Genomic DNA, 16,662 nt, shown 5'->3' with positions numbered 1-16,662 from the left:
GCCGGCTATCACCGTTCACCGGCGTCTCTCCCTCCGCCGGTTTTCCTCACTCGGTGGAGTCCGATGGGGAGAAGGCACCGCTCTTCCATCGCTGTTGTTGAACAGTCGCTCGCCTAGAAACAGTGACGCGGCTGTCACGGAGCAATCGGCGTAGCCGACGCCGGGTCAGCCTCCTCCAGCCACCGCCGTTGCTGTCTCCAGCTCTCTCTCTCGGGATCCGCACCGACGTTGCTCCAAGCCGCTCGGCGTTGTGTGGCGTTCGGGGCAGAGCAGCTGCTCGTCGCCGCCTCACCTCGGCAGTTCAGCGCCGTCGCGGCGTCTCGCCGCTATTCTGGCTCCCACGAGGGGTCCCGCAGCAGCCTCTGGCCGTCAACAGTAGCCCGGTCCTTCGTCTAGGAGCTAAGTTCTCGTCCCTTCTTCCTTCGTAGCTCTAAAATTCTCAAGCTTTAAGTTCTTTGGGCCAAAGCTTATTTGTGAGAGCTGTGATGTCTTAACTTGTGTACAAGGCCTACTGTTCCGATCTTTGATTTCTACTTTGTCTCTACTGTTGGGTTCTAAAGCATGCTCCTATGTTCTTGAGCTTCTGTGCTCTTAAGTTCTCATGCTTTAGCTATTTGTGTGCTATATGATGCAACTGAGTTGTTGGGAGGTTACCTGCTGTGTGTTGATTTTGGCTGCTATCTGTAACTCGGCTCTTGGTCTCCCTCAATCCTCTTGCTGCCTCGGTCCCTCTCTCTCTTGGCTCACTGGAATGTGACTGCTTGTGATGATGGTGAGAGAGGAAGAGGTTGAGGGGCTATTTATAACCCATGTCTAACTGAAAGCCTGGGGAAAGGCTTGTGTACTCGTCTGAAACTGATGATTGGGCAGTGGTTGTTCCCTTTGCAGAAATGCAGGCTCGTACTCATGCATTTATTTGCATCTCAGCCTCATTTGTTGCCATATTGCAGGCCCTCTCAGTCCTTAATTGTTGCTATGTACTTACTACAGTCTGTGTGTCCTTTTTGCAGGTAGAGCTGGAGAGAGGGTGGTTAGAAATGGGATGCAAATGCTGCGATTCTCTTTGCAATTTGCTGTACCCGGTGCGCAGGCAGATGGCAGCCTGCCATCTTTCTCCTTTCAGCAAGTTTGGTCTCCAAACCTTAAAGTAGGTTTGCCTCTTAACCTTGCTTGTTTTGCCTATCAATCTTCTCATTATCTTACCCTTTTTCTTGTTCCTGTGGTGGGTGACTGGCAGGTATGAGGGCTGATCTATATTGGTTGGCAGTGTCTATAGCTAGCTGCCGAGGCGGTGTTCCTCCATGACTCGCCTCTTCGGCTTTCTGGGATCTGGGCCGAGAAGGCCTAGTGTTGAAGACCGACGTAGTTGCTAGGAATTCAACCATGTAATAATGTAGTTCGACTTAAACGCATTTCCCAGCTTGTATGAAAATTCGACAGAGATTGGTGAAAATTTCTTTCCAACATTTGAAATGCTTAGTTTGAGATTCAGGAAGTTGTATTTATAATTTTGATTCAAGAATAACAATGCTTATTCATTCTCAAATAAAATTTCTCGCATTTTATTTCATAACTCCCGAGAGTCTCAGTCTCGGCTATTACAGATAGGCACCGCAGGGGAGGCCAGGGGCAGAGGGCGGCGCGATGCCGAGAGGGGGTTTGGGATGGTTTCAGGGGTGGGTGGAGAGTCGATTTTTAATATTTTTTTATTATAAATTCAAAATTTTATAAAACACAACCACATTTCAATTTCATTTTAAGAGAGATGGAAAAGGACATGATCGCTAAGGTCAATGAAGCAGTTTTCTGTTTTAGGATCTTCAATTTTAGTACTAGTATGATTTATAATTTTTAAACTTTAAAATGTGTAATTTGAATGTGTTTTAATGAAGTTTCTATATATTGTTTTTTGTATTTGAATTATACAATTATTTGTAGTACTACTAAATAGTGTATGACTAGAGGGATGAGGAAATGTATATGCTTTGTAAGAGCATCCGCATCGCGTCTCGATGTTGTCTCTATCTCGTCTAGGAGAGACGAGACGACATCGAGACAGCGATGCAGCCATCCATCTCGGTCTCGTCTCGGCGGGCGTCTCTGCCCGGAGGGTGGGTTGGCGAGACGTCTCGTCACGCACCAGCGCCATGTGGCGAGCGCTGGCGCTAGGCGTGACGCCCACTCGCCGGCCCGCGAGTGGGCGTCGTCATGCTGGCGCAATAAATAATTTTTTAAAAATTTATTTTTAATAAAAAATAAAATAAAATAAAAATTTAAAAACGGTAATATTACCGTTCAAAAGGTAATATTTTAATTTTTTTTCTTTTTTATTCTATAAATACTTCTATTTCATTCTCATTATACACACAAACACACATCTATTCTTCTCAATTCATCTCTCTTTTCTCTCCAATTTTCATCTCACCTCTCCAATTTTCATCTCAAAATGCCCGCGCGACAGAAACTCTGACGGCTCTGGCGGCTATGACTTGAACACGTTAAGCGACTGGGGGGCATGTACAATGTCTTGGGTGCTTCCGGTTCCGGTTCGGCGACGCCGGGCACCCAAGGCTCGGCGACGCCGGCGGCATACCAACCTCCCTATTTTGATGTGAATGCGTACTCTCGTCCCTCCGCCCTGAGGTATGAACAATCGCAGGGATTATCCCAAATTAGGGAGGATTTTCCGGATGAACCCAACTGGAAGGAGGACGAGGCGGTGGAAGCACCGGGGGTCGCGCATTCGAAGTCGTGGAGGAAGAGGAGGAGGCAGCCGAGGAGGAGGATGTAGGCCGTCATCTATACAGCCGCAACGACACGATGACTCTGTTCAACGCTTGGGTCAGCATCTCTTACGATCCTATCGTCGGGAATTAACAAACCCGCAAGTATTTTTAGAAAAAGGTCACCGACGCCTACAACGAGAGCAAGCCAAAGGGGGTGGGCCGCCGCCGCCGCACCATGAAGATGCTCCGCAATCATTTTGACCGAGTCGACAAAGATGTCAAAAACTTTTGCGGGATCTACAAGAATGAAGCGGCGAATTACCAAAGCGGAGCCAATGGAGCTGACATTCTGAGAGTGGCTATGCGAGTCTTTTTTTACGACAACAACAAAGAATTCAAACATGTTGATGTTTGGGAGGCGGTCAAAGACGTTGAAAGGTGGGCTGGCGGTGTCCAGTCCAGCACGGGCTCGAGCTCGAAACGCACGAAGCACACGGCGAGTGGCCAATACTCGTCTAGTGAGGGAGGGTCAAACAACGCCTCACAAGAGGTTGAGGGCACGACCACCGATGCAGGGGGCTCCTCCAGTGGGTACCGTCGGCCGCAAGGGACCAAGGCGGCGAAGGCGGCTAGAGGGAGGAGGGACCGAGGCGAATCAAGCCAGGCGGGCTCGGTCTCGGGCTCGAACACCCTATTGTCCATGTACTTGACCACCACGATGACTGACACTTCCCACATGACGCCTCCCCAATATCAAGCCTATCTTGCCGGAATTGAGTATATGGCAAGACAAATTGGTATTCCGCCTACAAGTGGCTTGAGTGCACCGCCACCGCCTTTGGAGGATGATTCGCTGGTGGAGTAGTTTTTAAGTGTGTAATTTTTAATTTCTAATATTTTAAATTATGTCTTTTTTTAGATTTTAATTATGTGTTTTTTCTTATTTTTTAGGATTTTAAATTGTAATTTTATTTTATTTAATGAAGTGTGTTTTTATTAATTGAATTTGTTGGAAATAAAAAAAATTGAAATTGAATGATTAGTTAAGGGATGAGATGGTTAAGACATAATTAAGAGATGGGGGGATGCATGTGTGATCTCTTAGTTAAGAAATGGGGTGAAAAGTACAATGAAACTCATAAATAGTGAAGAGATGAGACGGTTAAGATACTGATAATGGACATAGATGGCCTAAGTTGTTTTGAATCAAGGCGAATAATGATACCGGAGGGAAGATGTCTGACTAGAGAAATAACGAGACATCTAATTTATCAACGACTTTAATTCTCTGTATTTCTACATAAATTATTTACTTTTTTATTGGTTAGTCGGTTAGAGTGAATAAAGATGATTCGTTTTTTTATAAGAAAAAATATCAATACATGAAGTTGAGTAGGAATGTAGGATTGAATGGATTAGAGAGGGACAAAATTGATGAAGGCTGTAGAAATTGTTGCACCTAAAATGGGAATCTATTTATTGATGAAGAAATGAAAAAGAAAATATTGAACGAGATTCACTCCTGTACGACAATTTATATGTATTTTCAATTGATATGAATAAATAGTACTCCCTCCGTCCCGTGTTACTTGCACTTATTTCCTTTCTGGGCGTCCTAAGTTATTTGCACTCTTTCCATTTTTAGTAAAAATTATCACTTATAGCCGCAATTGTTGACTTTACTATACACTCATTCATTAATCTCCGTGTCGAAAAGAAAATGTGCGAGTAGTCCGGGAGTGTAGGTCCGGGAGGGAGTATATATTAAAGAGTAGGCTGCAAATGTAGAACTGCACGTGTGCAGAGTGTAGGTCTCAGACCCCATCATGGAACTATAGGCTCTGGGCCCCACTCTCTGCTTTCTTTTAATTTAATTTCTACTCTTATTTTTTGTTACTCCAAAATTATGCCCCTATTCACAGCTTCCAAATCGTAGAGTATAAGATTTTAATTTAATTTATGTTTATTAAATGAATTTTGCCACATTAATTTTCCGTATTTACCTTTTCTTCTCTATTTTGGCAAGTTGTAATATTGTCATTGCCAAATTCATCATAGTTTCATCTTTATAAAAAAACAATATGGAGTAATTAATTACTCCTCCTCCAATCTCATTAAAAGTAAAATAATTTCCTTTTTGGATTGTCTTATTAAAAATAAAATATTTCTTAAACAACATAATCTCTATTTTTCCACCTTCTTGTTGTACTCTCTCTTTAATAATTCTCAAAACAACACTACATATAATCTCGTACCGAAAATCAAATGTTGCATGTTTAATGAGACGGGTATGAAGTACTCCCTCTATCCCAACTAAGTTGATTCATATTCATCTTCTGGATTGAGTCATTTTCTTTTTTTCAAAAAAAAATAAAATATTCAATTTGCTCTTTTTTTCTATTTCCTATTTTATTTATCTTTTATATATTTCAATACATTATAATTTTTTTAATTTTTGTGTTAAAATTTGACTAACTTAATTGGAAAGAATGGAGTACTAATATTAATGGGATATGATTAAGCTTATGGGATCTAGTTTCACATTTGTAATAATATGATTAGGCTGTCGAATGTAATTAAAATATTACTCAAGTTATATTCCACTAGTATTTATTTTATTTAGTAAATCTTGGGTTCAACTTTCCCCATCAAGTTCCTCGGTAACCACTACCAGTGTGTGTATATATATATGCACACACAAGCTTCTCATCATATAAAGAAACAATCTTTCGAATAATTAGCACAGCCCTACAAAAATATTTTTAACTTTCTTCAAATCGTCGGAGAAAAAATGGAAACTTGGCAAACCTTTGCTGTTGCCGCGATTTCACTCTGTGTAGTGTGTGTTTGCAGAGCGTGGATGATGAAGATTAAGAGAGATGAAAAGAAGAGTGAAGAAGAAGAAGAAGAAGAAGAGAGGTTCGTGATTCCTAGAGGAAGCCGTGGTTGGCCATTCATCGGCGAAACTCTCGAGTTTATCGCTTCTGGTTACACCTCCACTCCTGTCAGCTTCATGGAATATCGCAAATCTCTGTGAGCCTCTCTCTCTCTCTCACACATCTTTCTGTGTGTTTATGTGTATATATATATACACACACACATACACTCATGTGTGTGTGCTTCATGGCTATTGAATGAAAACACACTCACACACACACACACACACAGTATCAATTTAGTATTTTATGATAGGATCAATTGGAATCAAATCTTTTACTTAATTAGTCTTCAATCAAGGATTCAATTTGTGAATAATCATAAGGTTCAATGTGACACGATAATCTTGATATAAATGAGACAAAAGAGAAAAGAAAAAAGAGCTCCCCTTTTTTGGGAAATAGGGAGAAATGAGATTTGATTATTCATGTTTGAGGTTGGAAAGTTTCTGAGCATTATCCCAAGTGAAGTGATTTGTAGAGTTGGGAAAAGGTTTCTATAGATGGTTGAATGATATCCACAATGTTTTGGAGAAGAACAAACTGTCATTTTCTATTAGTTTTGTTTGATTAAATTTAATTTGCATGACTTGACATGCCTCCGACCCCTGGCCCCTCCACCATTACCTTCATCCACGTTTTCATTCTCAATTTTGTATATTGTGTCGGCTGCAATTACTTTAAGTTTATTAAAAGTAAAATAGAAAAAAATGATAATGTGCACACTAGTTTAATTTATAGTATGTGTGTAGCTTTATGATTCAAACTAGTGGAAATTCATAAGATAATTGGTGTTGCAACCTTTGTAAAAGATGTTGATTGATACTACTATATGTAGGCAATGGCTTGTTTTCGAGCTACATTGAATTGGATTAGTGATCTCCGAAAGATTTTGATAAGTTTAGGCGATGTTGATGAGTTTGAGATACTACATGGCACAATTTCTCGTGTCGATAATCTTGTTTTCTTGCCATTTTATTCGACTTCGACTTGTTAGGTATGGGGATGTGTTTAGAACACACATTCTAGGGAAGGCCATCGTCGTGTCAACTGATCCGGATGTAAGCAAAGTGATCTTGCAAAACCATGGGAATGCCTTCATGCCTTGCTATCCGAAATCCATCACTGAACTTCTAGGGAAATCCTCGATTCTCCAAATCAACGGTGCTTTGCACAAGAGGTTGCACACCCTTATCGGAGTTTTCCTGAAATCGGCCCAACTCAAGGATAGGATCACTAGAGACATCGAGCGGATTGTTGTCCTCACACTCTCTTCTTGGATGGGCAAAACTTGTCAACTTTACGTCCAAGATGAAACGAAAAAGGTTTGTCTTTTTGTCGTCTTTTGTGTATTATCTATCTGAAATTGGATGAACGGAAATTTGAAACGGAGACTCTTTTCCCTGAATAATTTGGCAGATTACATTTGAAATTCTTGTGAGAGTGCTAATGAGCATTGGTCCAGGTGATGAGATGGAGTGTATAAAGAGAGAATTCGAAGAATTCATCAAAGGCCTAATTTGCTTACCCGTTAATCTCCCAGGAACAAGACTCTATAAGTCTTTGAAGGTATAATCGTTTTGCTTACATTTGAGAAAAGATAACATGTTGAATGATGTTATTTATCGAACAGGCGAAGAAGAGACTGTTGAAAGTGGTTGACAAAATTGTAGAGGCGCGAAAAACGGCTATGGAGACTAATGGGGAGAAAGTGCCTCCAAATGATGCAATTGACGTGCTACTGCGCGACAGTGGGGACTCGCATGGGATCCCTCTTGATTTCATCAGTGGTAATATTATAGAAATGATGATTCCCGGAGAAGAGACGGTGCCAACAGCTATGACACTAGCAGTTAAATTCCTCGTTGACAACCCTGTTGCCTTAGCTCATATGGTGGTACGTGTATATACTCTTATCCGATATCAAGATTTGACATAAGCTAATAAATTTAAGCATATCTAGGGAAGAAAATTTATTTTATGTTTGAGATTTCGAAACGTGCAAATGGTGCCCATGATCTTTATTTTTACCGCTACACTACTTTCGTGCAACTTATGCGGGCCTCGCTCTTTTCTTGCAAGTTCGGCTTAGAAAAGCTTTCATCTATCCATATACTATTATGCTTATAGAGCTATGTCACGCAATAATTTATAGCTATAATTAGCATTTGGAATGTGGTGTATGTTTTTTAGCTGAGAATAGTCAAATTGAAGCAATCATACATACACACATTATTGTTTAGGTTACAACATTTAGCGACAGGTACATCTTGATTTTTCATGCATTATACGTTTTTTATTCATGGTTTTTGGTGTCGTCTTTGCACGAAACAAACTGTTGGGATCCCTTGCGCGGAGTGGGTCAACAAGGTCAACCCGCATGTATGATTGTGAGAATCATGGCTTCTCAAGTTGTTGCATTATTTCTTGGTGAAGTATGTGTTCACGTGGGCGATACAACGTGTGTTGCCCACATGTTTTATGAATTATGACGAAAGTTTTTCTGAACTGACGTAAGTTTGAGAAATTAAGCTCGATAGTGAGTTTATTGTTCTCGTATATTGAATGGTAATTAGCGTTGTTAAAATACGGTACTTATGTGATAATGCAGGAGGAAAACATGGAACTTAAAAAGAGGAAAAAGGATTCATGTGAAGACTACTCTTGGGCTGATTACATGTCATTGCTATTCACTCAAAATGTAAGCCTTCCTTAGCTAAAAGTTCTTTAAAATGCTACAATTAATCAATTATTAGTAGATTATTTCCATGATTTTTGCCAACTTGAATCCATTTGTTTTTGTTGCTAGGTTATCAATGAAACACTTAGGCTGTCAAATATCATCAATGCAGTGTGGAGAAAGGCTCTCAAGGAAGTCAAAATAAAAGGTTAACTCGATTAACACCTCGTGCTCGTCTCGTCTCGTCTCGTCTCTAATCCACGTTTTTTCTATTCACAGGTTACTTAATACCAAAAGGATGGTGCGTTTTGGCATCCTTCAGCTCCGTTCACATGGATGAGACGAACTACGAGAACCCTTACGAATTTGATCCGTGGAGATGGAAGGTGATACAAATTAAAGTTCTATTTTCTCATATAAATAAAAATGACTTAATTTAGAAGCACAATTTTTTTCTATATGTCCATTTTGACGGCTCTATTTGTGCAGAAAATGGGAAGTGCTGCAAACAGCAGCATTTTTACGCCATTCGGTGGAGGCCAAAGGCTATGTCCCGGTCTGGAGCTTTCGCGCCTCGAGATCTCGATTTTCCTCCATCATCTCGTCACGACTTACAGGTAAACACATTTTCAACGTACGTGTCAAAATATGCACGCATACCTACTACGGTAGGTAAAAGTGAGCTATCGCGGTCTGTCGTCGTGCAGATTGTCTGCTGAGAGGGACGAGATAATCTACTTTCCAACGGTGAAAATGAAGAGGAAGCTTCCTATCACGGTCACGCCCCTCGAGCAGTGAATAAATACCCGCCCAACAAAATGTCGGTACGAGCTAGCCCCATTACTTTCGCCCCCCAAACACCTTAAGCTCGTTTAGGTCACACACTACACGAACTGCATAATCGCGTCGTTGTCTTGGATGGAGACAGGGCATCGACAAAATCGTGCAAGTGGAGATCTTACTCTCTCCATTGCTGCTCTAACCTAATCTCTTTTTTTTTTCTTCTTATTTGTTTATGCAGAAGTGTTGGAATTGGATAAGAACATTTGCAGATAATTGCTAACCACAACAACTAGAGAGAGAAGAAGGTGGTCCAGTCCCATGCTGTACGCTTTTATCGTTACTCAATCAATAATTGTCTGCTGAATTTCTCGTTGAATTGGACAGGGTATCTATAATTCAATTTTTTTTGTTTGTATGCACAATTTTTATCACCTCATTATGTATTAGCATCTTCTTTTTGTTACTTAAAGAAAAATTTTAAAAAAAATCCTTTAGCAAATATGGGTTCCTTGACAATTGACACGCTCTCTTGGAGTACTTATACGATTGCTATTTTTAAGTGAATATGGTTAAAATTGGTAAATGATTTTTTCATTACAATTATCACCGGTAAAAGTAATATTGATTGCAAAATCTCGCAGGAATTATTGAAACGTCTGCACCTAAAACAAATGATGCTAAAACCGTTGAAATTTTAAATTTTCATAGTATTCCAAAAGAGAATGGTGCTTTCATATGATACAGACAGAGAGCCATCAACTCATAGCTGCTTGATGCTTCTTCTCCTCTTCGATCCGTTTGAGTTCGACTAGTCTTTCTTCCCAGGCTCTCTCTCTTGCAACTGCAGCCATCTTATGCTCCACCCTTAGGGTAAGCTTCTTCCTCTTGGCCTCCTGCACCTGACCTCTGCGTATCTTTCTTTCCGACTACACCAGGAAATGATAAAACACATTCAACCGTAGCCAATGTAAGACGAAAAAATTGTCCCTCCAATTACACAACAAGAATGTGCACCAAAACAAAAAACTCAAGATCAGTAGCAGGTCGAATGACAATCTGAAATAACATGAACTCTATTGAACACTACAACGAGAAATAGAATTGCTTTGATCCTCAAATCAGTTACGCGATGTCAACAAGAGTCTCTGTTTCAAGCTGGAAACAAATTTTGAAGATGTACACCCTTCCTCTCGAAGAGACTGAGAAGCAATTCGAAGTAGCTCCACAAATAAGAAACCATAATCAAAATACAAACTAGTGCATCTCCTATACTTATCCTGCGATGAAGTGACTAAAGCGAGCACTGTAAAATCAAGAGCACTTGCCTTGTTAAACCCCTTACTCCCGTAAGCTTAAGTTCGTATTACACAACAAAATCTTAAACTTCTAAGCTAAAAGTTTGTTTCCTAATCAGCACAAAGTACAAAATTCTTAACAAAAGTTTGTATTCAATCCTGATGAACTCAAGTCAAGTTTGAGTTCTCAGCTAACCAAAACTTACTCTGCCATGACTCATGCAATTACTCCAACTGAACACAACATAACAGAATCACTCAATCATGAGGTGCATAGCTAAACTATTGTAGAAAAAATCAACTAGAACCACACCTCTACCAAAAAATGCATTTGATAACATAATTCTCGGTTCTACACCAACAGGTTCGATTCCCAAGCCTCCTACTGGACTACAAACAATTCATATCTGCAAGTCTCAGTTAGCAACGGTCAAGCTAAATGTGAACCAAAACACAACAAAATTCTGCAATAAAAATGCATTTGATAACATGGTTTTCATTTCCATAGCTACGAGTCCGATATCTAAACCTCAACCATAAACATTCATCTCTGCAAGTCTCGGACTATAAGTTAATGCGAACCAAAAATCAATCCAAGAAACCATTGAACTAATCAACAATTAGATCTAACACGATCGAGCTCGAAATAAATCAAAATGGGAAAACAAAACATGGCAAGGAGTGTGAATCAAGTCTAAAGGCAGTTTAACATTTAAAAAATCCACCTTTATGAATGCACGATGCTGTTTCATCCTCTTCTTCTCATTCCTTCTCTTCACACTCCCCTGATTCGGCTGATTGGGGAGTATAGTTTCCCCAGGAACACATTTCACCCACGCATACGGACCTAAAAAGCACATATCCCATGAATTATTCAATTATCAATTCGATCCACACAAATGTAGTATGCCAAAACCCTAAACCCTAAATTCCGCCGAACCTGGGGGTTTCAAGCTTGCTCTCTTGCGGCGCGGCTTGTCTACGGGCCTACGCTTTGGGTACCTACCGAAAGATTTCGGTAAGGTAACTGTTTGAATTTTCATATACCGTTGCATACCGATATTCGGTATATACCGTAAATTAAGGTGTATACAGTAAAATATAAATATAAATATATATAATATATGTTTTATATATTTTTAAATTATTAAATTATTAAAATCTATTGTGAAATATAGTTATAATTATGAATAAAATATATTTAACATATTTTTAAAATTATAAAATATACATAATATTTTAAAAACTCAAATATTCTATTTTCATTGATGTTGAAAATAAGGTATGCCGAACTTCGGTATGGTATACCGAGAATGAGGTATGGTATCGGTATGGAAATTTGCTATACCGAAAATAAGGTATACCGAAGTACAGTATACCGAAAATTTTGATAAGGTAAAGGTATGATTTTTTCATATACCAAATTTACGGTAAGGTATACGGTATGGTGGTTTTGGTAAGGTATACCGTACCTACCCACCCCTAGTTCTAGCTGCTGGAGAGAAGTGAGAGACGGGTGAGAGGGTTCTGGATACGGGTCGGATCATGGATCTTAGGGCTCCAAAACCCATAGCTATGGCGGATTGGTGCTTAGAGAGAGAAAATGGTGTTTAGACACCTTCAGAAGAGAGGATTTTCGCTTTTATTCTGTTTAATTTAATTAGGCCTACAAAGTTAATTCGAAATTGCATAATAAAATTAAATTTCAAAAAAATACTAAATGCTAGGTTTCTAAATTTCATGTTTTCTGGAACTCCTCAAAACTATGGAATGATTATGAATGCTCTGTCTAATTCAATCATCAACAAAGAAAAAGAGAGAAAATTTCTTCCTCAGGAACCAGCAAATGCTAGTATGCTACAACAAACCATCATCAAAATCTAATTCAGCAATACTGCAGCTATCAGATCCCTTGGCTTGATCACGAAAATAGATCCCGTCGTCATTAAACAGAGACAACAGATGCAGAAGATCGTTGTGAGACAGTTTAGCTGGCCTCTTATCCACAAAACCACCTGACTCCAAAACCCCCGCGACTCTCGCCCTAAACGAGCTGATCCTGTCTCCCACCTCCAGTCCTGGCTGAGAGCCACTTTCACACTCATCAAGATCATTACTATCTTGACAAAACCCTTCAACTCTGCTCAATTTCATCAGCTCCGTCAGTTTCCTCTTCTGCTTGAACGTTGCACCAAGCGTTTTGTTCTTGTTGTTGAAGCAAGTTCTTGTGAACGCCCACCATTCTTCAAGATTCACATCTGGGATCTCTGTTTTGGGATAGAGTTTCACGACGGAGGAATCCACCTTTGGGCATGGCACAAAGTCCCTCTTGCTCACGTCCATCACAAACTCCACATCTGCCATGAGATTCATGTTTATGGCCAGCCTGTTGTACTCGGAATCGCCTGGCTTTGCTAGTAGCCTCCGCGCAAACTCTTTTTGTAGCAGTAGAGTTGCGCTTCTGAACGGATTCGCAGCTGCCCCGTATACCAGCTTGGCCAGCAGAGGTGAGGATATGTTGTAAGGTATGTTGGCCACAACAAGATTGAATTGGGGAAATTCAGTCTTCAATGCATCGCCATTGATGATCTGTAAATTAAGTTGCATACAGATTTCACTTTTATAAAGGAAAAAACACAAAATTGTGTATGATCCAATCTTCCTACAACGATCCAGAATTTAAAATGAGTTTCTGTGCATCTTTCAAATACCACAATCACCATTTAGGCATTTATCCAAACAGTTTAAGCGCATTACTACTAAAATCTCTGATTTCTCTGAATATTAATTCAGCTATTTCTAATCATACAAACACATTAACTGCATAAAATCGAACTCACAAAACCCTATCTTCAAGCACATTACACGCACAAAACAGAAATCACGAAAAACTTTCTTCAAACCGATTACGTTCACAAATTAGAAAAGTTCACGAAACCTCACGTTCAGGCGTTCCTGGACCCCTGCGGCGGCAACGCGTTTCCGCAAACTATCGACCATCCGATTATCGATCTCGATCGCGAAGACATTGTTGGAAGCTTCGAGCAGCTTGAGCGTGAGATTCCCGGTGCCTGGCCCGATTTCAAGCACGGTGTCGTCGGATTTAATGTCGGAAACTCGGACGATCGAGTCCAGCACTCGAGGATTGGTCAGAAGATGCTGGCCTCTGCTCTTATACAGCCGTATTTTTACTTCTTCTCCGCTGTCTCCGATATTTTCCGGCTTATTTTTCCGACCTGAATTCGTATGGATGCAGCGATCGATAAAATGCCGGAGAAATCGAGAGTGAAGCAGATTGGTGGCGATATTTTCCCGCCTACGGATCATTTCAGAATAATTTTCTTCCCACTGAATTTTGAAGGAAATGAATTGAAAAATCAGTTAGGCAAAATATTCAACCGAGTTTATACTTTGTCATGGTTCAATCACAAATAATTTACATTATTCATTATTTTAACAAATAATTAGAAAATAAAAATAAGAAATTACTCAATTAAAAACATTTAAAATTATTACATCCTAAAAATTCTAAAAATAAAAATATTACAAATTTAATGTCCTAAACATAGAAAATTATTTATTCGACCTTAAGCTGGTGTGAAGTGCGGCGACCTTAAGCTAGTTGGCGTGTATAGCGATGTTCATTTTGTCTATACATTCAACAACTCTATCTAGAGTCAAGTTGGGTAGGGGTTTGAGTATGGTTGATAATTTTTGACACAACACGAACTCGCATGAAATTAATAAGTTTTGATTAAGTCTTATTAGGTTCATGTTATTATCCTGTTGACCTGTTAAGTATCCGATAATTTCGAGTTGAATACGGATAATCCATTAAGAAATAATATTATTATTGTCATTATTTTTATTTTTTCTAAAATAATTATGATTTACTTTAATTCTTAATTTCTTGTAAATCTTAATTGTGTAATATCATGTTTTAATCGTGTCGTATCATGTTCAAGCCATTATCGCGTCAACCCATATTATATCATGTCGTTAACGGGTTTGTATCGGGTGCAAGTCGTGTTTGGGTTTGAAGGTAGCAAGTCGGTTTCGTGTTCGGATTGATAGTTTTCTTAATAGGTTTGGTTTGGGTTAGGTCTTATTGGGTTGGTTGTTATCAGGGTCAACCAAATAACGACCCAACCCGACCGGACATTTCGGCAAAACAGGGAACAGAGTCCAGAGAGTTCGGCAGGGTCGGGCATTGTCCAAATGTAGAAACCCCGACCTTGCGTTCAGAGCAGCGACGTGAGGTAGAAGAAATGCCCGGGTTGAGCAACTCTCACTTTTGAGATTGCCTTACCGGGCGATTGGTTCTGATACTTCATTTCCACTCCAAGTATAAATACCAAACCTTGGGCTCTAAGATATTAATTCTCACACGCTCCAAAACTCATTTCACACACTTTGGAGGATGAATTGAAGTACTAAGGAATCCCAATCATTTACATTCTTAAAAAAGAAGACTCTTCAGCATCCAATTTATCATTGGGAGATTTTTGTTTAGTTTTATCACGTTTTTTTTCACAATTTCCATGGATTTGTCCTTCTTTGTTGATTGGATAATATGTAGCTGTCCCTTCGGGGACATCCGATAAAAATGGAACGATACAGAGAAGATTAGCATGACCCCTGCGCAAGGATGACGCGCATAAATAGAGAAATGGATAATATGTAGCTAAATACTACTTCATGTAGGATTGTAGTGATGATTACAATGAGTTCATGAATTAATTCCATGTTTTGATGTTTGCCTACCGCTATGTCTTAATTTGTTGGTTCAATTGTGCTATTTCAACTAATTGTCTAACTAACATTTGAGTTTCTTTGCTTATTTGTTGTAATCGAGAGATACATATTTAAGTGAGATGAATTGATCAACAACATGTGTTAATTCACATTTGAGAGAAGGGATGGTTATGAGAGATATGAACCTTAGGAGTTTTGGAGTTAGCTTAGATGTATTAGGAGGAGACTCCAGTAATCGAAGCTAATCCACAGATTGGGTGCACTCAAGAGGGGGTCTAGGCTAATTAAGTGATTCCCTAGTAATCTTAGAGGTGATCATAAGTAAACACATACGTTGAGTGAGTCACATCTTCTGATGTAATTGGATCTAAAATCATATGTCTTTCTATCTTGTTAAATAACTGTTGAAAGAGATAACAAAGTTGGTCACCGCTGCATGCCAAGTTGATCAAGCTATTGGTTAAGCCGTTGCATGCCAAGTTGATCAAGTTGAAAGAGATAACAAAGTTGGTCAAACCGCTGCTAACCAAGTTGATCAAGCCGCCACCTGCCGAGTTGATCAACAAGCCGCGATCCGTGATCTTAAGTCACTGGACCGTCAAGCTGATCAAGCTGCAGTGCGTTGTGCGCAAGCCAGAACAACCACGAACTCCATGAGAGCTGAAGCTGAGAATGAGACAAAGAAGAGTAAGGAGTGTGCGGCAGAAAAGGAACCAATGATCAACCTCGCACGTGTTGAAACCGCGGACAAGCCAGCTAAGATGGAGGACCACATGTGTACTTGGCGCGATGTGGTGTTGCGCGGTTTAAAGAGGAAACATGTCTTGCAGAGTTTGTTAAAGTAGATTAGTACAATGTTTTAGGTCTTTTGAATGTAGTATATATGTATTGCATCTGGTTACATTTGAAGAAATGAAAAATGCTGATTTGAGAGAACTCTCCAAATATATCTCTAGTGTGTGTGTTCATGGCTTCCGCCGCTTTCTTTCAATAACCAATACTTGCTTATTTGCTTTAGTTACTCGCTTTCATTAGTTGATCAGTTAAAACCAAGAACATCTTTTCATCGTCTTAATAGTAATCGAAATCAAATTGCGGTACTTGAGCCGACAATTTGTCTTTTGGGGCTGATAATTTAACTTGCCACTAACTGCTTATCCCCGTACACCTGCGGGAGATACATTGGGCTAAAAGTAGTTCGAGTCAACATCAATATTGATTTTGCTCAAATTTAAAATTATGGGATAACTGTGATTTTTTCGAACTTAGTAATTCATTGTTTCATTTTTGAAAAGTATGAGACTGACTATATATAATTTGACCAAACATCGTGATTTATTTTGCAATTTTCCCTTATAAGGGATATTGACGTCTAATATCACGAAACTTTTCAACAATTTGTTTTTCCACAAACATCGAACTTGATATATATAACATCAGGAACTTAAATAGTTGCTGAATTTTTATCACCGAGAACAAAATCCAAC

At 39.5% G+C, this 16,662-nt stretch overlaps 3 protein-coding genes and 1 non-coding gene across 4 annotated transcripts; 2 read left to right on the top strand and 2 right to left on the bottom strand.

Annotated features, from left to right (window-relative positions):
* Positions 1-5,368: 5,368 nt before the first annotated feature.
* On the top strand, positions 5,369-9,540 carry LOC121768407 (3-epi-6-deoxocathasterone 23-monooxygenase CYP90C1-like). The gene is made up of 10 exons (XM_042164907.1): positions 5,369-5,759; positions 6,660-6,987; positions 7,082-7,231; positions 7,296-7,559; positions 8,274-8,363; positions 8,472-8,550; positions 8,622-8,728; positions 8,832-8,959; positions 9,050-9,166; positions 9,364-9,540. Exons 1-9 carry the CDS (start codon positions 5,518-5,520, stop codon positions 9,138-9,140), a joined length of 1,479 nt encoding a protein of 492 aa, XP_042020841.1. The 5' UTR covers positions 5,369-5,517; the 3' UTR covers positions 9,141-9,166; positions 9,364-9,540.
* A 154-nt stretch (positions 9,541-9,694) lies between these two features.
* LOC121766792 lies at positions 9,695-12,079 on the bottom strand. Its single transcript, XM_042163038.1, has 4 exons — positions 11,897-12,079; positions 11,361-11,467; positions 11,146-11,267; positions 9,695-10,051 (listed from the first exon to the last, which is right to left on the bottom strand). Exons 1-4 carry the CDS (start codon positions 11,989-11,991, stop codon positions 9,881-9,883), a joined length of 495 nt encoding a protein of 164 aa, XP_042018972.1. The 5' UTR covers positions 11,992-12,079; the 3' UTR covers positions 9,695-9,880.
* Positions 12,080-12,144: 65 nt separating this feature from the next.
* LOC121768408 (ribosomal RNA small subunit methyltransferase, mitochondrial-like) lies at positions 12,145-13,830 on the bottom strand. Its single transcript, XM_042164908.1, has 2 exons — positions 13,364-13,830; positions 12,145-13,009 (listed from the first exon to the last, which is right to left on the bottom strand). The coding sequence occupies exons 1-2, from the start codon at positions 13,745-13,747 to the stop codon at positions 12,278-12,280; spliced, it is 1,116 nt and encodes a 371-aa protein (XP_042020842.1). The 5' UTR covers positions 13,748-13,830; the 3' UTR covers positions 12,145-12,277.
* A 1,171-nt stretch (positions 13,831-15,001) lies between these two features.
* LOC121769618 lies at positions 15,002-15,104 on the top strand. Its single transcript, XR_006043638.1, has one exon. It is a non-coding gene; the product is annotated as a U6 spliceosomal RNA (small nuclear RNA).
* The last annotated feature ends 1,558 nt before the right edge of the window (positions 15,105-16,662 follow it).

Source organism: Salvia splendens, chromosome 15 (assembly GCF_004379255.2).
Source record: "Salvia splendens isolate huo1 chromosome 15, SspV2, whole genome shotgun sequence".
Classification (NCBI taxonomy): Eukaryota; Viridiplantae; Streptophyta; class Magnoliopsida; order Lamiales; family Lamiaceae; genus Salvia; species Salvia splendens.
This window is presented reverse-complemented; position numbering and strand designations above follow the sequence as displayed.